General features: G+C 33.7%; 4 protein-coding genes and 1 long non-coding RNA gene across 6 annotated transcripts; 3 read left to right on the plus strand and 2 right to left on the minus strand.

Annotated features, from left to right (window-relative positions):
- The first annotated feature begins 438 nt into the window (after positions 1–438).
- On the plus strand, positions 439–1466 carry LOC105134505 (hevamine-A-like). The gene has a single exon (XM_011038948.1). The coding sequence runs from the start codon at positions 465–467 to the stop codon at positions 1359–1361; it is 897 nt and encodes a 298-aa protein (XP_011037250.1). The 5' UTR covers positions 439–464; the 3' UTR covers positions 1362–1466.
- Positions 1467–2576: 1110 nt separating this feature from the next.
- On the minus strand, positions 2577–4516 carry LOC105134513 (delta(8)-fatty-acid desaturase 2-like). The gene has a single exon (XM_011038960.1). The coding sequence runs from the start codon at positions 4140–4142 to the stop codon at positions 2799–2801; it is 1344 nt and encodes a 447-aa protein (XP_011037262.1). The 5' UTR covers positions 4143–4516; the 3' UTR covers positions 2577–2798.
- Positions 4517–13918: 9402 nt separating this feature from the next.
- LOC105134520 (uncharacterized) lies at positions 13919–14888 on the minus strand. 2 transcript variants are annotated; one of them, XR_844002.1, is made up of 2 exons: positions 14414–14888; positions 13919–14234 (listed from the first exon to the last, which is right to left on the minus strand). It is a non-coding gene; the product is annotated as an uncharacterized LOC105134520 (long non-coding RNA). The 2 variants fall into 2 exon arrangements; XR_844006.1 differs by having other exon boundaries at positions 13919–14249.
- A 2114-nt stretch (positions 14889–17002) lies between these two features.
- Positions 17003–18926, plus strand: LOC105134528 (DUF2358 family protein (DUF2358)). The gene is made up of 2 exons (XM_011038981.1): positions 17003–17495; positions 18280–18926. Exons 1-2 carry the CDS (start codon positions 17188–17190, stop codon positions 18683–18685), a joined length of 714 nt encoding a protein of 237 aa, XP_011037283.1. The 5' UTR covers positions 17003–17187; the 3' UTR covers positions 18686–18926.
- A 2062-nt stretch (positions 18927–20988) lies between these two features.
- ABIL1 (ABI-1-like 1) lies at positions 20989–25814 on the plus strand. The gene is made up of 9 exons (XM_011038990.1): positions 20989–21446; positions 21716–21798; positions 22452–22602; positions 22740–22839; positions 22943–23035; positions 23140–23221; positions 23338–23390; positions 23473–23579; positions 25278–25814. The coding sequence occupies exons 1-9, from the start codon at positions 21351–21353 to the stop codon at positions 25431–25433; spliced, it is 921 nt and encodes a 306-aa protein (XP_011037292.1). The 5' UTR covers positions 20989–21350; the 3' UTR covers positions 25434–25814.
- The last annotated feature ends 2092 nt before the right edge of the window (positions 25815–27906 follow it).

The raw sequence follows: 27906 nt of genomic DNA on the forward strand, positions 1-27906 counted from the left end.
GTTCTGTAAAATATGAAATTCATACTGTCTCGTAGTGAACTGTACCAAGCATGACAAAGGAGAAAACAAGGACAAAGCATTGAAGCCCGCCCGAGTGCAACATTTCCGCAATTCCTGTACTTTGGTAACTTCGTGGTACACTGCAGCTAACAGCACCAATAAACAATGATTTAATAGCAGAAGAGGCCAACAATTTAAGACACGTTGGAGGCAAACGAAGGCTAACGGGCATGCAGATTTTTTCAAAATGGATATTTTCAAGCTTAAAAAAACTCCGTCTGCGTGGAAGTATGAAGCAGGGGAACTTAGGAGACGTAACTGTTAAGGCAAGGCATCGTTAGAATACAAAAACCCCTGCGGTCAGAGCAATCGTATCCCTTTACTATAAAAGCAATTCTCCTACAGCACAATGCAGTGCATTCTGCATTAGAACAATTCCAAGGGGGTAGCAAAAGTAGATTAAGATGGCATTTCAACCAGCAACTACATTATCAGTTGCCGCATTAGTATTGCTAATTTTAGCAAGAGGATCTGATGCTGGTGGAATAGCAATCTACTGGGGTCAGAACGGAAACGAGGGAACCCTGGCAGATACTTGTGCAACTGGAAACTACCAATATGTAAACCTGGCCTTCCTCGTGACTTTCGGAAATGGCCAGACTCCCATGATTAACCTTGCTGGGCATTGCGATCCATACAGCAATGGCTGCACAAGCTTGAGTTCTGACATTAAATCATGCCAAGCCCAAGGTGTTAAGGTGATGCTTTCTATAGGAGGAGCTTCTGGTAGCTACTCCCTCGCCTCCTCAGAGGACGCGAGGCAAGTCGCTACTTATCTCTGGAACAATTTCTTGGGGGGTCACTCTTCATCCCGTCCCCTGGGGTCTGCTGTCCTAGATGGGATTGACTTTGACATCGAAGGAGGAACAGGATTGTACTGGGATGACCTTGCAAGGTACCTTTCTGCTTATAGCAATAAAGGTAAAAGGGTGTACTTAACAGCAGCTCCCCAGTGCCCCTTCCCTGATGCTTGGGTGGGAAATGCCCTGAAAACCGGTCTTTTCGATTACGTTTGGGTCCAGTTCTACAACAACCCTCCTTGCCAATACGCTTCTGGGGAGGTCACCAATCTGGAGGATGCTTGGAAGCAATGGACTTCAGCCATTCCAGCCAGCAAGATTTTCTTGGGTTTGCCCGCATCTCCTGCGGCAGCAGGCAGCGGCTTCATTCCCGTGCCTGATCTCACATCGAACGTGCTTCCATCCATCAAGGACTCTTCCAAGTATGGGGGTGTAATGCTGTGGTCCAAGTATTACGATGATCAAAGCGGATATAGTTCTTCCATTAAGAATGATGTCTGATCTCACATTTCTGTCAATTCCGCGTGCCTGCATGCGTGATGTGTATCGGTTGTATTTCCAGATATTCTGATCTATGTTCTATATATGCATCTTTGGATACAAATTTGATTTGTGCTCGCTAGTTTCTTATATGCGGCTCTCTTCATGGTCTTGTTGTTTTATACTGCTACTTATGCCATGAACAAACATGGTCAAAATTTTAACAACTGGAACTTCGGAAACGATAAAACTGAAGCAGAACAATGCCAAGCTAATCAAAATCAACATTTCATGTCACATACAAGCGCAGGCATTATACTATGGATCCAGGTAATCAAAAAATTCAAATTGTAGAAGAGGATTAGCATCACAAAAAGGATGGCCACCCTTATTGCTCAAATCAGACATGGGTCAATATGGCTAAACCACAGACTATTACAGTGCGGTTGTACGATTTAAGTGAATTCAAGCATTCTTCCAACCTTTTCAACTGGTAGTAAACTGCTAATCTCCTAACCTGCGGGTCAACCTGCCCAACCCAACACTAGGCCTTGAGCTGACAAACCCATGTGATTAGTTGACAAAGATTTGGATGCAAATTTGGTGGAAAAGTTTTAGGACCAACCAACCCCACGTTCTCTGTGGTCATTACTAAACAATGGTTTATATGGAGAAGCGTAAAACAAGTCGCATGTACCTGGCCAATGGGCAACTTGGACCCAGCCAATGTGCCTGTCTAAATTAATCTGGATGAATTGGAGGCAGAAGCTCTCGTTATTAGATAAATTCCAAGTGTGATCAGCAACAATTTTTTTCCAAGAAAGGTTGCAGTATAAATAGATTCAAGAACGGGTTTAATATAATTTATTTTCTTTCTTGTATTAAATTTCAAATGGGAGGAGGGAGAAAAACTAATGAATTTCAACACAAAAGTCTAGGGGTTGATTTTGAAGAAGTTAAGTTTGTAAAATATATTCATAATTTTGGTGCTTTCTGTTTTGTTCTTTTCTGCTACTTTATCATAACAGGCCCCAACACAAGCATAAAACAATCAGGGGCATCATTACAAGTGTGTGTTTGGTTTACTATAAATATCAATATTCATGAACTATAACGGCAGGGGAATATTTTTCTCAAGAAACAATAAGAAAAGGAAAAGGAAAGATAAACTTCTGTAACAGCTATTTAATCCCCTTCTGATCAAAGAATCTGTAAAACTTCTGTAACAGCTAAACAAGAAATATACTTCCAATAGCAAGGAGTTTTTATATAAAGCCTGTTCAGAACGCCAATACCAGTACAAACCCTGTCAATTAAAGGTTAAAATTTAGAGGAAAAAAAGCACAAGAAAATAAAATTTCCAAATATGAAACAAAATATGTAAAGAGCAAAGAGATTGAAATTAAACAAGAAACTGTGATCGCTGGGCCTTGATAAGCCTTCATGAAATGTCGACCTTCATCCGTGAGTATTAACAGCTTCCCACAGCATGTTTTTCGGAACAGGGTTGGCCAGGTCCCTAGCCTGCAGAGCGACATTCCTGAGTTTCCTGATTGTCCACACGTTGGCTTCCCAGAAGGACAAGCTCCTGTAAGATAAATTGTGCTTCTTGCACAGATCCTGTACCAATGGTGAAACTCTTCTCAATTGGCATCTCGGCATCCTTGGAAACAAATGATGCTCAAGCTGAAACTGCAAACCACCATAAAACCAATCCATCCAAGATGAACACGAAATATCCAAAGTCCCACTTGTCTGTTTCTCAAACCAATCATTCCCTTCTGGAAGTCCAGTATACACATCGGCCGCAAAATGATTCAAACAAAATTGAACGTGTTGAATTGCCGTAACAGCAAAGCTTGTAAGCACAAACATCACCCTCTCGGGCCAATTAGGGATGCAAGACACAAGTAGAGGGAACCAAGTCCAGAAGATAAGAATTCCCAAGATGTTCAAAGCTCTATCTGGGAATCTTCTCTTTGAAAACAATAGCAAGAACGTCTGTATGTACAAATTGACCCTCGCAACACACATTACTGGATAAAAAGTCCAGTGTTGGTAACTCACAAAGAACCTGGCCACAGGATCAAAATTTAAGTACCTTCCATAAAAGCAAGACTTTATAGAATTGAAAAAAATCGAATTTACCGCAAAGACTGGTATGTGTTGAAGATCAGGATCATAATCAAGACTGTTGCAGGCAAGATGGTGTGCATTGTGGGTCCATTTCCACCAAGCAATGCTAATACCCGTGAGCGAGTTTCCAGCGAGGAATTGAGCAAGTTTGTTATAACCACGAGTATTCATCACCTGGTAATGCCCTGAATCATGACCAATATAGGCACTTTGAATCCAAAGAAACCCCAACACCACAGCAGAACCAAAATGAGCCCAAACACTCTGGCAACACAAAACACCATAAAGAACAACACCAAACATCAATACAATAGATGCCAGTGCATACATAGTAATATGTCCCTTCTTTTCGAACAGGCCCAGTTTAGCAAACTCTGAAGCAAGCCTCCTGTAATCCTTGGATGTCTCTGATAGCTTGAAATCTGTGAGATAATACCCTGTAAAGAGCTTATCGAGATATTTCCATGCTGTTCCAGGATGGTAGGCAATGAATGCATCAGTAGCATCTAGGCCTGCCATATTCATGAGAGCAACATCTCCACCTGGATGCTCATTCGCCCAATCAGAGACATCGTAAACCTTTCCCTGAATAGAGATCCACAAGTCTCCTGCCTTGTTGTGCTGCTTAAGCTCTTCGCTTGTAATGCCCTTCTTATCTCCCTCCATTGAGCCAAAATAGTATGAATTAGAGAGGTTTTGGTATTGCTAACCAGAAACAAATCAAAACAAGAAATTCCTGTTTTCGTTCTAAGAAAGCAATCCCATTAACAGCGACTTCGATCTCTCTCTCCCTCTCGGTTTTATCTCTGATGAGCTACTTCTCTCCTTGGCTATTCTGGCTTTCCAAGATGATTTCTGTTGTTTTTCGAGAGGTTTTATAAAGAGGAGACAGCTTTTGGATTCTCTCCTCTCTTTTCTCCCTCAACAGCGAGGCTTGCTGTGAAACGGTGACTTCCAGGTAAATCTCTTTTAAACAATAATCATCAAACGACCGTTGATATAAAGGTTCGGGTTTGGTAATTGCAATCAACGGCAGAGAGGGGGCTAAGTAACGCGCTTACAAGGAACATTTATTGTACTCGAAAGATATTTTTGGGGAGCGGTGACTGAGTCGCGTGAAAGATATTTTGAGGTGCGGTGTCATGGTCACTCACTCGTTGGTCGTGTAGAGTAGACTGCGCGTGAAATGAGAGCCAAGCAAAAAGATTTTTATAAATATACGAAAAAGGATATTAAATGCCAGCCTCGGATAACATAATTATATTCCCTCAACCTGTTTGGACAGTTAAATAGTATAATTTGTTTCCAGATTGTATCGATATTCTTAAAGGGTGTGATGATAACCAAGTTTAAAATGAGTATTTGTCGTATAAGGAATATTTTGATTGTACTTTGTTATCGTATTAACTATGACTAAATGAACGGTTATAGGAGGTTTAATGAATTTCCAAGGTGGTTTTACATCTGCATAAAAGAATTCCAGATTAGGTTTTAACCGAGCACGAAACTTGACCTTTTATTTGCTTAAATCCAATCACAGTTCTGTACTTAAATTTTGGTGTTATAAAACTCGAGGTGATATCGTTTGTTATCGTATTAAATTCGGTTGGACCTAGATTTTTTGAAACTTTAAGAAATAATGTTTCGATAATTATAATTTTTTTATTATTGTCATCTGACTGGGTAAAATAGTTAAACTTAAAAAATTTTGATTTATCTATTTTTTAAATTAGATTTTAAATTAAATCATATAAAAATTATTTGTTTTGATTTATCTATTTTTTAAATTAAATCATATAAAAATTATTTTGGTATAATCTTATTAACTATATAGATCTTAAAAAAAAATATCATGTTTATCTTAATTAATCTGAAAAACCTGTGAATTTTAGAAGTAAAATTAATTTTTTTTTATAATATGATATATTAAATATAAAAACTGATTTATAATTAATCCAATAATAAAATTAACTAAAACCTTAACATTAAGGGACGAGATTGGATTAATTTTGTTTGCATATATATATAATCTTTAAACTAAGTTATAAACCGAGTTAAATTAATTTTTTATTTTATAATATAATAAAAATATATAAAAAATAATTTATAATCAATTTATTACTAAATGATGCAATTAACTAAAATCCCAACATTAAAATATATAATTAAAAAAAAAACCAAAAGGCCAATTGATTAAAAAAAGAATCCATCATTGCACGGGTTCCGTTGGGTTATTAAAAAACCTCGGATCCACGTCCTTAGGCCTGTGTTTTTTTTTCCCGCCCAGAAGAAAAGAAAGGTCACTGTCGTTTGCAAGAAAATATTGCAGTCGGTAAGTTTCGTACCCGCAATCTTGACATTGTTTCCACGCATTGACTGTTAAGCCACAATAGTTAAACTACTTAAAAAATGTATTAACTTGGTTCAATATTGGTATCAATAATAACCGACTTTCCTTTTTTTTTTAGTTTTTGGTATATATAGTTTATTTTCATCTTATGATGAAATTTTATCAGCTTTTTTAGACATGGATAATCACAGGCTGATTAAGGTCCTTTTTATTATATTTCTTTTTAAAATATGGAAGAGGAGGAATGCCTCGATATGTGCCCCCATATAAACCCCCTTAAGATCCGATTCATGCAAATACCAAATTATCAACGAGATTTCTACTTCACCTGGATGCCTCGTTGAATCCTAGGGGGTGGGCGAGCTGGCAGTGGGGTTTTAGGGATGTTGGGAGAGACCACCCTCATTATCGTTCCAAACCTCCTGCATATTGACAAACATCCACATGTCCTGTAGCCTTAAAAAAAAAACCTAGCCTTGATTAAGAATTTTTTTTTAATTCTATTAGTTTGTAGATTGATTAATTTATTAAGATTTTGAAGTCAGTGATCAAATCTTTAATAATTTTAAAATTTATAATATTTGAATTAATAATCTCAATAAAACAAAATTAATATTTAACCTATTAAACTATATCGCTTATAATTAATTAATTAAGAATTTTATTCATACCGTAAGTCCTTGAATTTTATTTTTAAAAATTTATTTGTAATATTAACTTATCAAAACAATTAAAAATCAAAAATCAAAAGATAAAATCGAATACACTCGTAATACTGCAATGAAATTGTATGGTTTTTTGTTTTAAACCAGAAACAGAGTGTACGATTACCAGAAAGGGAAAACAGCGAGCAAAGGCAGCATATAAATCATGACAAAATTACCTTGACTGTACGTGAAGTTTGTTTTCCATAATAGGCACCGCTTGTCCTCTTCCTTTTTCTTCTTTACCTTTATTTATTCGAATATGCTGCCTTTTCGGACAACGAGACATGGCTTCCAAATCTACCCACCACGTGGAAGGTCACGTGAGACACTGTGCTCGTTGTCACGACGAATGGTACCCCTCAGCTAGTGGCACTAGGTGGACATCGTCACAGGATGTGATAAGAACCCACGTCCACGACAGCGTGACAGCTAAAGGTGCGTTTGTCTTTTCCGTTTCAGCCCTTTTAAATGTTTTTTAACATCGAGTTAATTGCTTTTCAGTAATTTTAATATTAAATATTAAAAAATATTTTTATAAATTTACTTTCCACCTCATTACCGAACACACGAAAAACGCCACGCTCCTATTATACAATACTCTTCATTATTGTTTTTATTATCACTATTATGTCCGAATGACAGGCGGTGCTTCCTCTCATGGCGGAAAAATCAAACCCCGGCTGTTTTGCACTTTTATAGTGGGCAAAAATAGCATTTCGTGGGCGGTTGGCCATGTACTAAACTAGTAATTCAAAACCCCGGCTGTTTAGACTTTTATAGTGGGCAAAAATAGCTTTTTGTGGACGGTTGGCGGTGTACTAAACTAGTAATTCATTTTTGGATGCCGATTTGTCCACGTGAAATTGAGGTGCTGTCAAAAGTCAGTCTAAAGGCATTCTCATTTTTAATAGTTGTTTTGAATGAGCAGCTGTTTTAGTTTTTTATTTTAAATAATATTTATTAATACAGGAGTTAGTATCAACAAAGCGAATATTATTTTAAAAGAAATTGTTTTCCTCTCGAAACGAAGCAGTGTATTCCGCACCCCCTTCTTTTCTTTGATTACAAGCAGAACAATTTACTATAGGATTGCATTTTTTTTTATTACAATGAAAGTTTTATCCATTTTATTTTAAATCGCACATATCAAAGAAACTAACTCTGTTTCAAAATTAAAATCTTTATATTGTTGATTTTATTGAAATGATGTGCTTATGTATATCAATATTTACCTTGTCATAGATAAATCATTTTATACCTTAAAAACACACCATAATAGAATTTAATAAAATATTATTTAGTAATTTATATATTTATAAACATAAAATAATAATTAACTATCAAGCATTATTTTTGTAGCATAAATACAATATCCAACAACACAACATAACAACATTAATATTGATTATAATCTTGGATAATGTAATTCAACAGGTTAAATTCTAGATTTGCTCCTAAAAAATTATCAATTTAAATTTTATAAATTTTAAAAATATAAAAACTTTATATAATTATTAATTTTAAAATTAAATTAATTAGAACTCCTATGTTAATCTAAAAATAAAATATTAATCATTATGTAATATATATAATGGCATCATGCACCACACATGACCATTCTAAATTATTTAATTTTTTATTTTAAATTAATTTTTATTATATTTTTTTATTTTAACATGAAAAGTCAACAAAATATTTTTAAAAAACATTTTAATACAAAAATTTTAAAAGTTATACCAAGACTTCACATAAATACAAAGATTTTAAAAGTTATACCAAGACTTCACATAACTATACAGAGAAAGAAAAGAAAAGAAAAAAAAAAGGGTGACGAATGACTTAACGCGTGTAAGCGACATATGCGAGCTTGCTGTCTGCTGGAAGATGCTCTGACTCCTTGTCAGATTGCATCACCAGGCATCCAGAACCGTGTCTCCATTCAAGTAGATTCTCAAGTGCGGTCCTCGTGTCATGTCGTTTGTCTTCCAAGCAGGCTAAAGCCAAATTAACGGGCAAATAAGCGATTTGATGAACATACGTGGATAGACGACTAAATACTTCATCTTTTAACTATATAATGTTATATCAGCAGTTGGAAGGTACAAATACATGAGACGTGATCTGTAAGTAAAGAATATAATTTGGATTTTTTGCCACTTTTAGGGTATTCGAAGATTATGAACTACAAAGTGAAATTATGAATTTCAATATAAAAATGTTTACAATACAGTGGAAATGACTGAATGTCTCCTTCCTGTGTCAAGGAGAGGTCTATTCATTATACAGTCGTTCATACAATCCTATATAATGAAAAAATTAAAAATATAATTAATGGCATAATTATCCTACAACTACACATAAATAATATTATAGTAACACATGGAATTGCAGAGTATACTATGGAGAATCATAAGATTCTCCCTTATCGCAAGATTACGTGAAAAAATGATTTTCACACCTTACAACTAGTAATTTTTTTGTGAAATTTTTTATTAATTTAATTGATACTCACGGATTAAAAAATAATTTTATTAATTTAATTTAGAATGTGTTTATCATATATAATAACGCTAAAAACAAAGATTAATGAAGGCGTGGAAGCAACTCATCTAGGAATTATTGTATATGTAAAATTAGACTGGGAATATGTATAAATTAGAGAGTTTGACTCGAATCATGCGTGGGAATTATACTAAAAACAATGTGCCGATTATACTGAAATGAATATATATAATAACACAGCACGTAGATTATTTTCTTCCTCCCTAGGCTGTTTACTCTGCCAGGTACTGTTTCCTAATCTCTCTCTGTTTCTTTTTTTAATTTTATTTTGGTCCTTTGCTTGAATAATCATTACATAGATCGATGGACATAGAAGAGTAAATTGAGGAAGTAGAATCCTCGTTACTTGAGGAATCAGAGAGAGAAAGAAATATTGTGTCGGTATATCATTATATTCTTGTAGAAAATACTAAAGACGTGGTGCTTCTACTATGGTAACATGTATGCACTGTAACAGCAGATACAGAGCACCGTGAAATAAAAAAATTTATCTTTTTAATTATTTTATATGTATTTAGTGTTTTAAAGAGGTTATTCTAATTTTTTTATAAATTATTTATTTATGTTATATATAAATAAACTTTATTTTCATGATGTGATTATAAAAATAAAAATTATTTTTTTCTTGATAAAATAACCTTGAGATAAAGAACAGAAAAAATATAAATTAAAGGAAAACACAATAACCTTTGAGATAAAAAAAACAGAAAAAATATAAATTAAAGGAAAACATTGAGGTTAAATATTTGCATACTCATTTATCTTTTATTCTATTTTTGAGAGAGTCGGGGGTGGAAACCAATGAAAGGATAAGAGAAGGGGAAAGGGAATAAAAATGGACTGTCCGAACCACGATGAATCTCCTTCGTCAACTTGTGCTCTATGATAAGGTAGGCGTCTTTGGCATGATTCCAGTGGTACTAGTGAAGATCACTTTCGAATCTCGGAGGAAGCCACACACACCACTATTATGTGGTGGTCTCATGCGTGTATTATACACGCCAACCATTTTTGTCCTTACCAGTTCTTTGTCTGAGTAAGAAAAAAAATTGTTTAAATTCTAAATTGTCTCTGAATTTCAAATTGTTTTGAATCAATCAGATTTGATTTCATCTTGGCAAATTAAACAGTACATCTATTATGTGGAAGAAGTCCTGAAATGGTGAAGACTTCTGGTTTGTTGCCCAAGGGATACATAGGTGCTGGCAAAGAACCAAGTCACTGCTTGAACACGAATAAAAGTCTATATGGCTATCGCTGTTCCTTGTTGTTGTGTTTTTTTTTTTTAGATTAATGTGGGTATCCCCCGCTGTTCCTTGTTGTTGTGTTCTTTTTCTTTTTTTTAATTAATGTGGGTGTCCAGGCCAGCTTACGTGCATCACGACTAATCCCACAGGCCCTGAAGTTAACGACCATGTAAGCCTCCAGTGGCCATCATATGAGCAACCAAGGACTCAAATCTGAGACCACAGAGAGAGCAAATCACTTGATCCCAATTCCTTATCACTTGATCACTATCTAGATAGTTCTTGTTGCTGTGTTCTTAAATGATGAATTGATCCAGTTTCTTCGACTGGAAAAATTTAGAACATCTTGTTCTTGCAAGATTCATCAAGGGGCGGTTTCATATATATATATATATATATATATCATCAAGGGCGGTTTTATATATATATATATATATATATATATCAAGTTGCGAGCTACCAGTCCTCGAGAGGTTGATGAGAAACATCATTAAAAAAATCTAGAGCATATGAAGTATTTGTAACAACGGACCGCCTTCGCTTCTGTGAGCTTCTTTATTAATACCAATAATTAAGTACTGTACCAGCATCCCTCAATTACGAGAAGCAAAGACGCCGGGAGTTCCATGGTATCTTTTCAGATACTGTGATTACTTCTGTTTTTCTGTTCTTGGGCCTTGGGCCATGGGCCCTTGTACACTAAAGAAAGGTCTGCACGTGATCCACTCGTTGGACAAGTCCATCAAGCCCGTATCACATGACTACGAGAGTCCATTTCACCGGTTTAAACAAACTTCCTAGCAACTGCTTAACAGGGATCATAAAATTTTGAAGATGACCTCTCCAACTGCTTAACATGAACGATCCGTGGAAACCTTTCTGTCACTCCTTAATGCACGTGAAAGTTTTTTCTATGTACTAGTTTAGTCCAGACCAGCTTGTTTATCCGTGCTGTGCTACACTGGGGGTTGGGGGTTGGGATAAAAAATAATTTTTTAAAAAAGAAATGCAAATATTTTGAAGGTGTTTTTTAACTTTATTTTTTTTTTAATTGGGAGCAGAACAATTGACTTATGTTTTTAATTACATAAATCAATTTGATAAATAAAATTTTTTTTGGCCTTTTTTCTTAAAAAAATAAAAACAATGATGCGTTTTCTACTTTCTCAATTTTTAAATATTGGATAGGTGGTTGGAAAACTAATTTTAAAATTTTTTGGATTTAAAAAATCTTTTTTCAACTTATTTTCACTTAAAAATACCAATAAATGTTATTATCATGTCAATAAAATAATCTCTCAACACTAAACCTTAATAAATCAGTTTAAAAATTAAAACAAAAAATAATTTTTTCTCAATTTTAATTTACCTTTTCAAGCAAGTTAAAAATTTAAAAACATCTTATCAGAACTCATCTCATTAAATGAAACATGTAAACTATAAAATCAATCTTTTGTTGGTGAAATATGCTCACCTAATAATTTTTTCTCCTCTCTCGAATATAAGGACAAAAAAAATAACAAAATAAATTTTTTAACTAAAACTAAAATTTCAAAAAGCAAAATGAATTGAGTAGTAGAAAGAAAAATAGGTGGGTTCAAAAGCATTTTTTTTTCGACTTTGAGACTTCATGTGTTTTTCTCGTGTTTTACATTGTGACCAGTTCTTATGTAGTTTTATCTTTCAACAATAATTTAAAATTTAATTTTATAAAATTAGACAACAAAATAATAAAATTAAAAAAAAATTAAAAGATAAATAAAAGGAAAAAGAGTTATTTATGGACCCTATTTTCTACTTGCCCTAACTCAAACCACCGGAAAGGTGGTTGGAAAATTAGGCCAAAGTTTCGTTGGTCTAAAAAATATTTTGTAACTTTTATTTTTTTTAGTACATATCTTTAACATGGTAATAAATCAAATTTTTAATTCAAAACAACCATAAATAGATCTAAAAAACATAAAATCAAACCTGAATAAAATCTTTAGCAACTCTAATGTACCTTTTCAGCAGAATAAAAGCTTAAAAATACTTTGGTAGACATTTGCTCATCAAATAAAATTTGCTAACATTAAAATCAATCTTTTTTGTTATCAAAATGTAGCCAGCTGACAAATTTTTCTTTTCCTTGTTATTTTTTAATGATTTTTTCTCTTATCTCCCAAAACTTAGTGATTAAAAGATAAAATAAAAATTAAATCAAAACTATAATTCTAAAAGTGAAAGGAATAGAATTGGAGAATAACAGAAAATAGATGGGTCAAAAAGCAGTTTTCTATCAACTTTAAAAATGGCCACATGTTTCCCCCCTGTTTTACATTACAACCCTCTCTTTTTTAATTTCATCTTTCACAATGAAAAGAAACGAGTCTTATAGAAGAAGGTATCAAGAGGATGAAAAAATACTACTGTCGATAACGATAATTAAGGAGAACCTCAAGGACTATCGAAAGAAGCAAGATTTTGTAAATGCTTTTTAGTTCGTAATCACTTAAGAATTTGTTTTTTAATTTTTAAAGGAAATACTGATTTGTTTTTTTCTAAAGTGACAAGGCACTTTTCATTGTTGAAATTGTACTTTAATTATATTAATTAAATTACTAAAAAATATATTATTTTTTTACCATGCAATAAATGAATTTACCTTGTCAGTCCATAGTCATTTACTTGCCACTAAAAAAAACAATTATTTTATCACTGAAAAATCGATGATAAACAAGTAAATATTTATCACAATTACGCTAATACATAATAGAAACAACACATTTGTGCCTTAAGTTTCCTGTAAAGTATAATTTTGCAATATTATCTATAAGCTGATATATATATACATATATTGATGTTATTCATGATGTAAATATTGTGATTCTCTTAGCATTTACTTGAGATTACAATTATGGTTGATTGGAAGGATGATGAGCTTGTCATGTGCTAGAAAATATAATTGCAGTTCACGTTATTGATGCTGTGATTACTGTCAGAGTGATCTTGCTGGAATGATTGGAATCTCCTGTGATTTTGCTTGAATGATCATGGCATTAGTGCTAGGATTCTTTGGATTGATTGCTTGAAATCTTGCTGAAACTGCAGGCTGAGACTTGCAGCTGCTACTACCATGATTACTGCTGGAATTATTGCTGCCATGATAAATGCTGTTACGGCTGCGTTTACTTTCAGAATTATTGCTATCATGATTGCTGTCAGAAGTATCCTTAACACACGCTACGTGATTGAAAAAGTTCTACTGCAATAAAAAACACATAATAAAATGCGTTTGTGACCAAATTTGGTCAAGAATTTTTAATTTTGGAAGAGGAGAGAAGTTGAGAATTTTAAAATCTGAGGAATTTGTGACCATAAATTTCAATAATAAATTTGTCACGGATAAAAAAATACGGTGACTAAATTCGGTCACAAATTAATATCTCATATTTTCTGGTAAAAAAAATATTTTTTATAATGTAGTATGGCATGAATATTATTTATTTGAATACCTTATAATTATAATACCTTCATTGCAAATTATTAATTACTTAATTACAACTTCTCTCCACTAGACAATTTACAAGGTATTCATGCTGAGAATAATATAGAAGTACTGCAATCTTGTCTTGTTTATTATAATTTACCTGTTCAAAACTGAAGCACCATGAACATGCTGCATCTTTCAATAGCATAAAGACAAGATAGTGCTATGAATTAAAGGAAGAAGATTCATGTAATCTCCTTGCCCTTTCATCAGAAAATTCCCAATTTGTTCCATGACAGGTGACTCCTCTAAATGCAGAACTGTTGAGGCCACAACATAAGTTTGAGTCCACAAACGCCTTGAGATTGTATCATCTGACAAACCAGATTCTTCATTCCGTAGCTTTTCCTTAAGGCGCCTAGCCTGGAATAATCACGGCTGAACCATATGATGATAATTATGCGTTACATTCTAATTTTCTACACAAAATGCTGATCACTTCAAGATTGAAATCCAGAAAAATGAATGCACAAAATGCTGACTTCAAGATTGAAATCCAGAAAAATGAATATAATTGATATCCTTGCAGAAAGAGCACTTACCTCATGATTGTGTAAAGACTTGTTCTTGCCTCCTATACAGACTACTAAGTCCTCCATAGACAGAATCTTCAAAAGAGACGTGACATTGTCTATTAATGAGGTCGGAAAAATGGAAAACCATCTACGCTAGCGTCTCCACACATCCCCTTAATGCATCAAAGAGGCAAGTTCAACATCCAGTGATCAAGTCGCAAGAAGTTGGGAGTAGGAAAAAATCAAGGGAGATGGAAAAGAAACATAAAAGATAATAAATTATTGCCTCCACGAGAAGTTTGTGACGTGCTTGCTGCTCCACGAGAAGGGAAGCCGGCGAACTGCTTGGTTAGAGGATAATCCACAAGCTGGAATTACAACAACAAAAAAAAGCCCTGATAGCTTCAAGGTTAATTGGCATGACTTATTGCCCCCAAAGAGATTGACTTACATGGTTTGCTGCTTCAATTGTCCATCACCTATCAACAAATACTATGGAGGGTTCGGTAATGATAATATTAAATAATAGTATAAATTATATTTAATAATTTAAGTTATTATATGAAGATGATTTTTTAATATAATATGATAACTAAGTGATTATGAATTCAAATATTATTATTTTTATTTATTTAATAAAAAAAAATATAAACATATATAAATTTCAAAATGATTTTTAAAAGAGAGATAGCTGATGAAAATAAATACAAACATATATAAATTTCAAAATAATTTTTAAAAGAGAGATAGCTGATGAAAATTCGCGTCCAGAGGCTTTGGCAACTAAACATAGCACATCATGCTTATAAATCACAATCGTGGTTCCACAACATCAAACTTAGTAAGAGTCTGGCCTTCTTCGACTTCAAAATCTACCGTACCAGCTTCCATATTCTGCCTCTTGCAGAAACCCATGATTGGCATGAACACACACACATGTATGGTAATTAAAACAGCCATGCCCCGGCCTCGTCCCAAGTTTGAAAAGCCTAGTGTCTATATTGTAAAAAGATTTCTACAGTATTTACTATGTATAGAGCTTCGTTGCAAATAAGCCACGAAAATTAAAATTGATACTAAAGAAAAGAAAAGAAAACTTATGTCCAATAACTAAGTTAATAGGAGCAAACCAAGCCATAAATAGCCAGTACTCGCTACCTGTGAATAAATACTGATTAATGTTAATGATAATTACGGGAGATTGGTAGCCATTTCTTTTGCTGGCAGCTGGTTGAAGCCTTGAAGATCCATAATAATACAGTATGATGTTGTCAATGAGAGAACTTTTAGCCAAAAAAGCTAGCACTCATATAAATACTTCAAATTCATTCCATTGACAAAGCAAAGACTACCGGAAGCAGAGGCGGAACTAAGGGATGGCAAGGGCAGAGCATCCCTGCAAATTATTTTAGATTTTTTTTTTTAATTTTTAAATATAACAAGTAATAGCTTTCTAATAATATATTATTATTTCACTAGTTATCTTTGAATTTAAAATTATCTCTCCTTATAAGTGAAAAGAAAACAACTTTTAAAATTTATTTATTTTTCTTTACCATTTCTCTATCATAACAAGAAAATATAATAATACAAAGCAATGCATAAAAATTAAAGGAAAGCTGTCAATTAATTTATTATTCAACAAAACAAGGTAATTAATGAATCAAATTTAAAATTATTTATTTTTTTATAATTATTAAGAATTTGATGAGGTTTATATATATAATTGTTCATCAAAACAAGGTAATTAGTGATCTAATTTTTTTTTTTATGATTGTTAAGAATTTGTTGAGGTTTATATATATATAATTTTGTTATTGTTTTTTCTAAATCTACTAGTTTTATCATTTTTTATTTCTTGTTATAGTGAATGTCATTTTTTCTAATTAATTTGATATATTTGATATATTTGTTTCGATTATACTTGGATTTATTATGTTTTATTTTTAGTAAAGTCGTTAAAATTATCATTTTTTTCTCGTATATACCTTATTAGATTTGTTTTTATATATCATTTTTTTTCATAGATTAATTTTACTCTTATATGCCAATTTAATTTACAAGTAAAAAATTATACCTTATTATATTAATTTTGAACTATATCAAATAATTTTAGTTCTATTTCTAACTAAAAAGGACTTAAGCTAAAGTTCAGGATACGTTTCTGAAATGAATGCTAAAGCATGTATCTTTGGACTAATAATGGCTGGTTTATTATTTTTATATATTATTATTGAAATTATCAACTAGTTGTATTGAGTCTATTTTCTATTTTCTAGTGTAATAATAGAAAGTGTTGTATTTTTTATTTTTGTTTGAAAATATATTTAAATAATATATTTTTTTATTTTTTTAAAAAATATTTTTAATATTAGGATATCAAATATATAAAAACATAAATAAATAAAAATTTAAAAAAATAAATAAATAATATTTTTTTCGGAAATACTTTTAAAATGTAAAAACCAACATGATTGTAGTTTATAGTATGAAAACGGCAGCGTTTCAAACCCGGTGGAAGGATGAGCGTGTCATCATTGCAGAGGTTATTGTCCGAGGGCTAGGCAGCGTGTCCAATCGGATATTTTATATATTCAGTTTTAATCAACAGATAATTCTAAAATTATCCAAAAAAATCGCAACCATTATCCCAAACGGATTTTATCTTCCCCGCCAACCAAGCAAGTCCATTCACGCATCCCCTCAAGGCTTTACCGGAAAATGGAAAATTTTCTTTTCACTTTCGTCTAATTAGATTCGCTTCTCTCGGCTCTCAGCTTCACTCAAAATCCAATTTTCTAATGGCTCTCTTCATAAATTCACGAGAAATCTCCACCGCAAAAATCCTCTTTAACCCTAACCCTAGCCCTAGAAATCTCAAGAGCCTTAATGTTCGTATCAGGGCTAGAAGTGATGTCAGGGTTTCGGGATTGAATCAAAATGTGAGGCTGTACGGTCAATTTTCAGCTCCGGTCAAACAAGGAACGAAGAGGACTAACGAGGAAGAGGAGAAGCAGAATTACTATGTGAATATGGGTTATGCGATTAGGACTTTGAGAGAGGAGTTTCCCGGGTTGTTTTATAGAGAGCTCAGTTTTGATATCTACAGGTTTGGGTGCTTCTTTAGTAAGAAATTGACCATTTTGAATGTGTGTTATGTGTTGCTTTTACGCTCATGGCTGATTCTTATATAGCTGTTGTGATTGGAAGGCTTTCATTGCGAATTTTAGGATCGTTTTAACTAAAGATTACAATTAAACATGGATTTCTTGTCCCTGTTTTCCATTTGGTGAACAATAATAATGGATTATCAGTACAGGCAACTGGACCAAAATGATCAAATTGCAAGAGTTTCAGTAGTAACGGAAGCCGCTAGATAGGGATATGTTGCTTGTCTTGTGGCTCCAAGGTTAAAAATTGTTTACCTTACTGCCAAGGATGGATATTACTGATTTCAGTCTTCATCTGTCCGGAAACATTGAACTCATTCGTTTTGATAATCTTGTTAAGTTTAGAGGTGCGCTTGCCCAAGCAGAAGAGTATTGTTGCTTTGATTTTTAATGTTATTTTCCAATAGGGTTGGTCTACAAATAGGTTCCTGAAAGTTTAGATGATTCTCCCAAAATAATTGTTGATGGTATGCAACTGTCATCAGTAGGAGAGAAGGCAGTGGTGCAGTTTTTACTGTCATTTAAAAGTTTTTGCGTGAACATGTTTTATGATTTGCTAATTTGTAGGAGATACAATGCACGCGGGCACATAGATGCACAAACACTCGGTAAAGCTGGTGTGATCCATGCCAAATAACTTGCATGAGAATTATTCTATTTGGTGTTTTAGAGGTGCTCTTATAAGGAAATTGTTTTCTTTATTGGATTCTGTGCTTATTTCAGGGATGACATTGTCTTTAAAGATCCGATCAATACCTTTGGTGGCATTGAGAGTTATAAATCAATGTTCTGGGCTCTGCGATTCCATGGAAGGATATTTTTCAGGGCTTTGTGGATTGACATCATTAGTGTGTCACAGCCAGCAGAGAATGTGATTATGGTTCGATGGACAGTCCATGGCATCCCACGAGTCCCATGGGAGAGTCATGCTCGATTTGATGGCCTATCTGAGTACAAACTTGACAGCAAGGGGAAGATCTTTCAGCATCGGGTTGACAACATTGCTCTTAATTCACCTCCAAAGTTTCATGTGCTAACTGTGGAGGAGTTAATCCAGTGTGTTGGTTACCCCTCAACCCCAAAACCGACTTATTTTGAAGTTTCGCCTTCCTGTTTAAAGACAAATTAGATTTTCCAAAGTTATCACCAAATTTTGGCATGCGATGGACAAAATATATATATCTCGAGTTTGGTATCCCTCCCTCGACTTTTGGTATCCCCTTGTTTGTATAAAAAATTCAGATTAGTTTTTTAGTATATTGCAAATTCTGTATGAGGGTGATATTTAGCTGTGGCAAATATTGTATTTTTGAGTGTATAAGAATTGCAGTATCTTGCATATATGAATTAAATGCAAGGTCAGAGTAGCAGAGTAGCATAATCTCAATATTAGTAGTTGAAAACCAATTTCTTGATGCTATTCCTGGATATCCTAAGTTTACAATTGTATATTCCGAGCCCAAAACCAAACAAGTTCGTTCTTCCCCCTTAGCATGGTTTTGAATACTTTCAAAAGTTGGGGGGGTGTTTATACTAGGTCAAGGGCTGAAAGAACTTCAATTTGTTTTTTAAAAATAATTTTTTAATATTTTTTTATTTTAATATATTGATGCTAAAAATAATTTTTAAAAAATAAAAAAAATAGATTATCAATTTAAACTATAAGTCATATGGTTTTTTTTTTAAATAAAATTCTTAAAGCTAATCTAATATGATTTGACTGGGGTAATCAATTTATGATCCACTATGTCAGGTTAATCATGTTTTAGTGGACTCGTATTTTTTGGTTAAACTTGTATTTTTTGGTTAAACTTGAAAACCTTGCTTGAATAAGGCGTTCGTTGGAGGTTTTTCTAACCAACTCATCTTCAACTTCAAAACCTAGCTAACTCATAACTTTTTATATCAAGTTTAACAAATATATATTATAGTTTTTAAACTTGGTTAAAAATCAAAGCATGATCGGAGCTGGTATTTTTTGAATTATTTTAGAAGTTTATTTAATCAAATGAAGGTAATTTAAGATCAACTTAGAGTTTAATTGAAATGATCGAGTTAATTTTAACAATTTTTAAAAAATTTATTTTAAAATAATATTGTTTTTTTTTTTTTTGTTTAAACATCATTGTGATTATGTTTTGAATTTGCAAGCCCGGCTGCTGTGACCATCGGCAGTAGGTTTCGATGGCGAATTTTGCTGTGACCTTCAAACAACAAATCTTGGAACTGTTTTGTTAGCCTCACCATCCCACAACTGTGCGTGTCGCCGTGAAGACACGATGTGACTCCGATGATCTTTTTTTATTTATTTTTTTATTCACCATTGATTTTTGTGGAAGCCCTGGAAAAAAAAGAAGACATTACCTGAGTTTTGGTTCATGGAAACAACGGTTTCCTCTTCTCAGATATCAAGGGTTTCATGGGATTGATACGGTAGCTCCTGCTCGCATATACCATGAGAAATATGGAGAGCAACTTTTGAACGGTGCCGCTTGAAGTGATCATCATAATGTCCCCAGTTCCTTTTGCGGTGCTTCTCCACCTACTCTGTTCCAATTAGGTAGCCATCATAGCAAACATCATGAAATGCACTGTTAACCTAGCTGATTAGCTGTTGATTACTATATTTAATAACATCGTAAAGTATAAGAAAAGCAGGAGCACATTATCATTAGTCACTAGCCACCAACTATTTATTAGCCAAACTAGCTGGGAGCCGAGGAAATCAAGGGCACATGAACAGCTTCAAAGCCCTCAAGCTGAGGACCGGACGCTCATCACTTCACAGCCGGAGATAGGCTTTTATTGGGCATGTCCTGGGGGCGCCCTTTCCACCGCTTATCATTTTTCTCCCAAGGGTCCCATGACTGCCTATCAATCTATCATTGAAATAATGAATCCCTGACCATCATCACTGCATGATTAATGTTTCTGGTCTCATAGTGTCAGGCCATTTTTGTTTTCTTATTTTCTCATTAGCCTTCGTTAACAAGCAGGCACATTGCAAATTTGAATTTCTTTTGATTTCAAGTTTTTTTTTATATATATATATTTTCAAATCGTTAATAGGCTGTTTAACAGGCTCTAATTCAAGCTTTAACAATAATTGACAAAGCCACAGATTAGAAATTTTCGTTTTTGCAGGCGGGGTTAGCCACCACACCGTGAACATTCAAGCGCAGTAACTAGTAATGGGCCTAAACATGTGAGAGTGAACGATTCTCATGGCCCTCTGGTAGGTGACCAGACCAGACCAGACCAGACCAGGTCACCAGGATTGAACTACTCCCTTTAATGCAGGGCCAACACAGACTTTTCAAGTCCACTAAAAGCGACCAGAGATTGCCGTTAGTTTTTTAATTTTTTTCCTGGAACTCAGCACCAGTCTCTCTCTCTCTCTCTCTCTCTCTCTCTCTCTCTCGCGCTCTCTGTAGAGACTAGAGAGGCTGTCAATTCAATCCCACAAATAAAACAGCACTCCTAAAAAAAAAATTCCTTTCCCTCTCGAGTCATTTTCGCTTGTTATCAACTCCAAAAATTACGAACTCCCACTACTCGGAATCGCTTCTACTTCACTCCCTCTCTTTCTTGCTTTCTACTAATTTCCTTTCTCTCTCCATTTCTCCCACCATAACCTAACCCCAAATCTAAGCATTTTAAGCATTCACCACTACTAATAACAAAGTCATTCGACATGTATTTTCTAATGCTCTAGGGTTCGAGCATTAAAATTAAAATAAATACTTAAGGAAACCCGTAACTGAAGTTTTTTGAAAGACGAGAAACAGAGAGAGATGATGGAATTGGAGCAAACGAGGCCGGAGAATCCGGCCATGACTTTCGATGAGGTGTCCATGGAGCGTAGCAAGAGCTTCATCAAAGCCTTGCAGGTACTACTCTCTTGTATCAAAATCAGAGTCATAAGCGTGCAATCTTTGTAGAATTTGTTACCAGATCTGTTACTAATTCTTTAATATTATTTGACTTGTTTGTCTTTGCATTTCCCCTCTGTAGATTTTTTTTCTGTATCTTTTTAATGTCTTTATTTTTATCCGAAAATGGTATTTGTTGGATTGAGTGTTTTTTGAAGTGACAGTATTGACTATTGAACGAGTGCAAAATATGATGGATGATTTTAATTGCAATTGTTCTTTTATAGGAGCTGAAGAACTTAAGGCCTCAGTTGTATTCTGCTGCCGAATACTGTGAGAAGTCTTATCTTCATAGTGAGCAGAAACAAACGTAAGGATTCATGTGTTTCGCACTTTAATGATTTGATTGATGTACTCGCTACTCATTGCATTATTTAGCTCCTTATGCAAGTTATTACGAAACCCTATTTTTCCGACTTTATGAATCGGTAAAGATTCTTTGGTAGATTTCTATTTAAGTTTATTTGTGGACTGTTGGTTATGAAAGCCTGATTTGATTGTGTTATATATGTTACAGAGTTTGTGAAATTATAGAACTTGATGCATAAATTATAGTAGAACAGATTTTTAAAAAAAAAAAACCAAATTTCTATCAAGTGTGAGAAATTATAGTAGAACAGATTTTTTTTTAAAAAAAACCAAATTTCTATCAAGTGTGAGGTGAAGGATTGATGTAGCCAACCCAAGTTTTAGGATACACGAGGTAAAGATTTAGTGAATTTTATATTTTGAGGGAAGATGGAATTGTGTCTTCAGAATTAAAGAGAGAGAAATGGTGAATATTTCTGGATTAATTAACCATGAATTGTATCTGACTGCGGATGTTCAAGGCATGGGTTTTTAACGCTGTGCTTTAGGACAATTAAAAGTTAAAAAATCAAATGCATGTGCATACACTCGTTTTGGTGTAAGTACTTGTGTTCTATGCTTTTATTCACAAATACTCTTATTTCTATGGAATAGGGTACTGGACAACCTTAAAGATTATGCTGTGCGAGCCCTTGTTAATGCTGTCGATCACCTTGGTACTGTGGCTTACAAGTTAACTGATCTTCTTGAGCAACAAGCATTAGAAGTCTCAACCATGGAGGTTAAGGTTTCTTGTCTGAATCAGGTAATTCTCAACACTTGTCTGTCTGGATGTCTTAGCATTTGAAATCCCAACACTAGTCTGTCTGGATGTCTTAGCATTTGAAATCATAATCATAAGAAATGGATGGACTTTAACGTATTTTAATTTGTTGCCATCAGCAATATCTTACATGCCAAACATATACGGATAAGGAAGGTCTTCGACAGCAGCAGTTGCTGGCATTCATCCCAAAACATCACAAGCACTACGTTTTACAAAGTAATACTGAATTTCTGACTTCTTTACAAGTGTGTTAGTATGTGTTGGAGGATTTTATCATTTTCTTACTCCTTTATTTTCTGTTTCCCCTTGTTTGTGCTAGGCTCTGTCAATAAGAAGGTGCATTTTAGTCCACAAATACAGACTGATGCAAGACAAAATCATTTTCAAGCTAGATCCCGTCTTCAGCCTTCAGGTATAAAGTTTTGTGAGGGAGGCATCTACCTTTGGTGACTTTGATACTGTTTTTGCCTTGTTTTTCTCTTTAGCTTCAAATTACTTATCAAAAAGTTGCATCAGGTTCCCCAGCATCAAAAACTCTTTCCTGGCACTTAGCTTCCGAGACAAAGTCTACTCTGAAAGGCACTAATGTTGTGACAAGGTTACCTCATAAAAACTCTCTCTTGAGTTGTCAACCATGTCTAGCAAGAACTTATCTATTTGCAAATCTCTTATTGGATATGGCGTTGAGGTGTTTGACATGTGCCTATCATGCAGCAATGAAGATACAAAAACTTATGGAAAACCATCTGTAGTTTTTCAACTTTTGGGTATGTATAAGAAGAACAGTATGCTGCTACTGTAAATCAGTCTACAATTATAAATCATATGCTTTGGATTCTATGCGTGCAGATAAAGAAGAGAGTGCAAAAGCAAGATCTTCTGGAGCTCCTGCTCAACTATCAAGTGGAGGCCCTGCAGCTGGTGCAATTATGCAAAAATTTGGTGTCCCACGCAGGGTAATGCCAAAATCAGCAAGAACACAGACATGCCCAACATTCTTCTGAGTGCATGCGTGATTAACTGAAAAGAGTATATTGGATTTTTGTTGGCATCTTCTGCATGAGATTCATACAATTGTTGGCATGTTTGCATGAGATTCTTGTAACGTTTCTCTTAAACCTTCATGCTAAATTTGGAAATTTTTTCTGTCATATCTTCATTTCCTTGTTCGCATGACCTCGTCCACAAAAAAGCCATGCCTTGGAAAGTTTTTCTGTCATATCTTCATTTCCTTGTTTGCATGACCTCGTCCACAAAAAAGCCATGCCTTGGGAGTTCATGTTTGGCTATCAAACCCCTTCTCTGTTTTCTTTTTTCTTGTCACTTTTTGCTGTTTCTGAAAATGCTTGTGTCTATTGGCTCTGATGGGAATATAATACAACACAAAGTGGTTTATGATATCCAGCTACAAAAAGCCTTTTAAGTTGAGGATGGACAATATATGGTACGAGTTTTAATCTAGTATCAAGTTGCCTGAGAAAATTAGTGTGCCATACAGAGGTCTGGATGCTCCAGTTGCTTTCATTTGGAAATCATGAGAAGCTGCTCTGTTATATAAATAGTGATGAAAAATACTCAAGCTTTTAAGCTGTTTGGATCCATAGGTATTGCTGTGGCTGGTTATCTGCTGTACTTTTGATATTCAAGGATAGTGCAGAAAAGATAGTGCTTTATCAGGGTTTGCGAAATAGTACAAAGATATGTGTTCTAATTTCTCATCTGCAATCTAGAAATAGTCATAATTGTGGTTGTCATTGGCTGGATGTGCCCTATGGTGAGAAAACTTATGTACCTTGATGGGCTATCAGTGTCCAATTTCCTTTTTGTAAAAGCATCGACTGATTTCGAGTGAAAGAATTTACTTTAATGATGAAAACAAAGAAAGCAGTTGGTTCTCTGAAGTCTGGAAGTTCTGGTTTACGTCACATGCCTTGAACAAAAGGTGCAGCGGATAAATTTTTGCCAAGTAGAGTGTGGTGTTGGTGTTCACCATACCTTTCAAAGGACTGGGAATATGTTACAGTACACACCTTTGGAACAATAAAAAATTCACCTAAAATGGCCAAGCATCTGGGAATTTGTGTTTCATATGATTCACTCTAGGAATTCATTTATACAAGCAAATCAAAGCGTCGTCACTCAGCTATTGGCTGGACATCATATATGCTAGTTTGATTTCTCTTGGAAGGTTTGGATTTTAGAAGTTGTCAAATGTAAATACAGATGTACATGTAGTAGACAAATAAATGTTTCAGGACCATCTTGTTTATGGGTCCATTTGTGGGTGAGTGAACTATGTTTACATATTCAATGAAGGGGTTCTCATCAGCTTATTACTAGCTACTTAGTTTTCCAATCATTACCAAGGCACTCTCAGCTATATCATTGACTGAAATTGGCCTATCTTTCTGCCCATTTATCTAATTTTCTTTGCTAGACAAACTTTGCTGAGGATTATTGTTATCAGTTTGTTTTTTCGCAAGTCTTCTTCAAATGGATGTAATTTCAAAAGTTGAGGTTTGGTTGGTTTATCTGACCATTCTGCCATGCATGACTAACAGTGTGCTATACGACTGCAATGTCCATGCTTGTTCCAGTTTTGAAACCTGCCCTGGTAGAGGAGAGATTGCTGATATAAGAATTTCTTTTTGCAGGAATTGTCGGATGGTTCTAAACCTTTGACAGCATTCAGGTCATTTGACAATCCAAGGCATGAGATTGTGCGTGCCCCTGTTCGCAGTAAAAGCATGCTATCAGCTTTCTTTGTAAAACAGAAGACCCTGAAGTTGAAGACTGGCCCTCTCTCATGAATCCCTGGTGGAGCAAGTGGAATATGTATGCCCTGCAGCAGGCTCTCCTGTTGTGCCGGTGGAATTGCCAGTAAATGTCTCCAATGCTTGTTGATAATGAGTTCTTTCCTAGTTAGCCATTTTATCAAAATTATATTTTTTTTCACTCCAATGCTTTAACTCGACTCTAATGGGATATATTGTGCATAAAATCCACTGATGAATATAATAAAGATTGTCTACTAGCTGAAATTTTTTCCCCTGGCCTTTGTTGATAATGTTTAGTTCTGATGATGGTTAATGCCACGGCACATTATCATGTCAGGTAGTTGAGATTGATGACACAAATTCACATGATATCAGATTGTTGTGGTTGTGAATACATTCCCCTTAGGTTATATTGACACTGCATTTGAAAATCATCTGTCGTCTGAAATTGTGATGATTTTATTTACGTTGTCCAGTGGATTAGGTTATGTACTGTTGTATCTGTTTTATTCTCGCTTGATTAGGTCATGCATGTTTGTCATTTCCGTTTTTCTGAGTTTGTGGTTGTCGGAACTACTCTTGAAAACCTCGAAATTTAGAAAAATGGTGTTGAGGGTGTCATCTGTTAACTTGGTGATGTGAAAAACTGGTTAGATTAGAATTAGAATTATATCATGACATGAACTAGAACAGTCGGTGCTCACCGCTCACCCATTATTGTAGCGCTGGATCCATTCGTTGTGAATTGCAGGGTTTATTTTGAACCGTGCATTCCTTTTCTTTTGGTCATTAGACTTTTAGTTTTTTCTGTTTTATCCTTCGATGTTACAATATCCTTTTTTTTAATTATCGTTTCTCTCAGTTTTGCACTTCCTCGTTTGCTGAGTTTTTTAAGGATATTCAAAGATGAATTGGGTTTTAATTTTAAAAAATCAGAATTTATAGGTGTTTTTGGGGAGAAGGTGATTAGAAAAATGTCCAGCGAGCGATCAATGCATGATGGGCTTGGGCTTTTTTGTTAGAAGCTAGGTTCATCGGCCTGGCCTATCAAGCCCATCAAGTGCCTGGCTATTTTTTTTGTTTTTTCTCTGCATTATTTTTTTTATTCAAATATTAATTCATCCCCTCTTTTTTTTTTTTAACTTTTGGTTTGGTTTTATTTTTTAAATAGTGATTATTTTTTTAGTTTTATAGTGCTTTGAGAGATTGGTTTAATTAATTTTCAATTTTTTATGTTATATTTTATATAAATTAAATGTGTTTGTAAGATGTATTTATCAAAATAGAATTTTTTTGTTAATAGCCACAATAATTGATCTCTAAGATAAAATAAAAAAGGAAAGTGGATGTACGTCTATCTTATTTTTTAAACTAAATATTAATTTTCTATTTAATTAGTATTAATATTTTTTTATTTATCAATTTATATATTTTTTAATTTGTTTTATAAAGCAGAAACAACATTTTTATTTTTTATTTTTTCTTGAAGAATACGATACATGAAATCACATTTAGAATGTAGTTCTATTTTTTCTCTTGTATCAGAAATTAACTTAAAATATTACTCGTGGCAAAAACAAATAGTTAACTAGTTATAAAAAACTTTAAATGTTGTGGAAAAAACATTGCAGCCCAAATCATTATGCAAGCTTGCATTTCAATGTGAATTTATTGTAGTAATTTTTTTTATTTTTATCTTTAATTTTTTTAAGTTGATTACATCCTTTTGGGCTAGATTGAAGACCACTTGCTTTGAATTTATTGATGAATGACAAGATTGATGAAAAGAGACTAAAATAAAAAAAACACAGAGAAAATAGGTGTTAGTTTTAAAAATAATATTAAAATTTTAATTTGATTTTTAAACTTTTCAAATCATAAATTTTTGGTCCTTAGATTAATAAAAATTTCAATTTTGATCCAAAATTTTATTTTTTTATTTTTTTATTCCTAAAAGAGAAAATAGATGAATTTGGTGGAAAAGATAAGTCTTGGTTGATATTGATTCTAATAATAAAAAATATCAATTTTAATGCTAATAAATTTCATTTGATGAAGGAGTTTATCCTTAATGTTATTTGCTCTTGAATTTATATGAGATGATAGATACGAGTTTCATAATTTTTTTTGTTTAAGTTTGAATTTGAATTTTTTAATAGATTTTTAAGTTGTTTGATGTCATATATAGATTTATCAAAGTATTTATGAGGTTTTACAAATATCTGGGATAAAAAATAGATTAAAATAAAATTTAAGTTAAAAAAAATCAATATCAATTTTTTTTACAACTATAATGACTTGAATTTAAAAAAACCACATGACATGTAGCTTGCTTTTATTTTATTTTCTTTAAATACAAAGTGAACCATGTTATCCACCCCCGATAAAAAGAAAGGTATGCATGCCCAAACCTTTTTAGAATAGCTCACGTAAGGGTCCCATTTCAAAATGCGCTAGGTAAGTGGGCCTAATTTTATTTTATTTTTACTATTTTTTTAAAAATTGA

This window comes from Populus euphratica, unplaced genomic scaffold (genome assembly GCF_000495115.2).
Source record: "Populus euphratica unplaced genomic scaffold, PopEup_1.0 scaffold2.1, whole genome shotgun sequence".
In the NCBI taxonomy this organism is placed as follows: domain Eukaryota; kingdom Viridiplantae; phylum Streptophyta; class Magnoliopsida; order Malpighiales; family Salicaceae; genus Populus; species Populus euphratica.

What these genes read in the sequence shown, in the direction of transcription:
- LOC105134505 (XM_011038948.1), top strand. Translation starts at nt 465, where the DNA reads ATGGCATTTCAACCAGCAACTACATTATCAGTTGCCGCATTAGTATTG.
- LOC105134513 (XM_011038960.1), bottom strand. Translation starts at nt 4,142, where the DNA reads ATGGAGGGAGATAAGAAGGGCATTACAAGCGAAGAGCTTAAGCAGCAC.
- LOC105134528 (XM_011038981.1), top strand. Translation starts at nt 17,188, where the DNA reads ATGGCTCTCTTCATAAATTCACGAGAAATCTCCACCGCAAAAATCCTC. An exon ending in CTCAGTTTTGATATCTACAG is followed by an intron (nt 17,496 to 18,279) that starts GTTTGGGTGCTT and finishes TGCTTATTTCAG; the next exon opens with GGATGACATTGTCTTTAAAG.
- ABIL1 (XM_011038990.1), top strand. Translation starts at nt 21,351, where the DNA reads ATGATGGAATTGGAGCAAACGAGGCCGGAGAATCCGGCCATGACTTTC. An exon ending in AGGTTTCTTGTCTGAATCAG is followed by an intron (nt 22,603 to 22,739) that starts GTAATTCTCAAC and finishes TGTTGCCATCAG; the next exon opens with CAATATCTTACATGCCAAAC. An exon ending in AATTTGGTGTCCCACGCAGG is followed by an intron (nt 23,580 to 25,277) that starts GTAATGCCAAAA and finishes TTCTTTTTGCAG; the next exon opens with GAATTGTCGGATGGTTCTAA.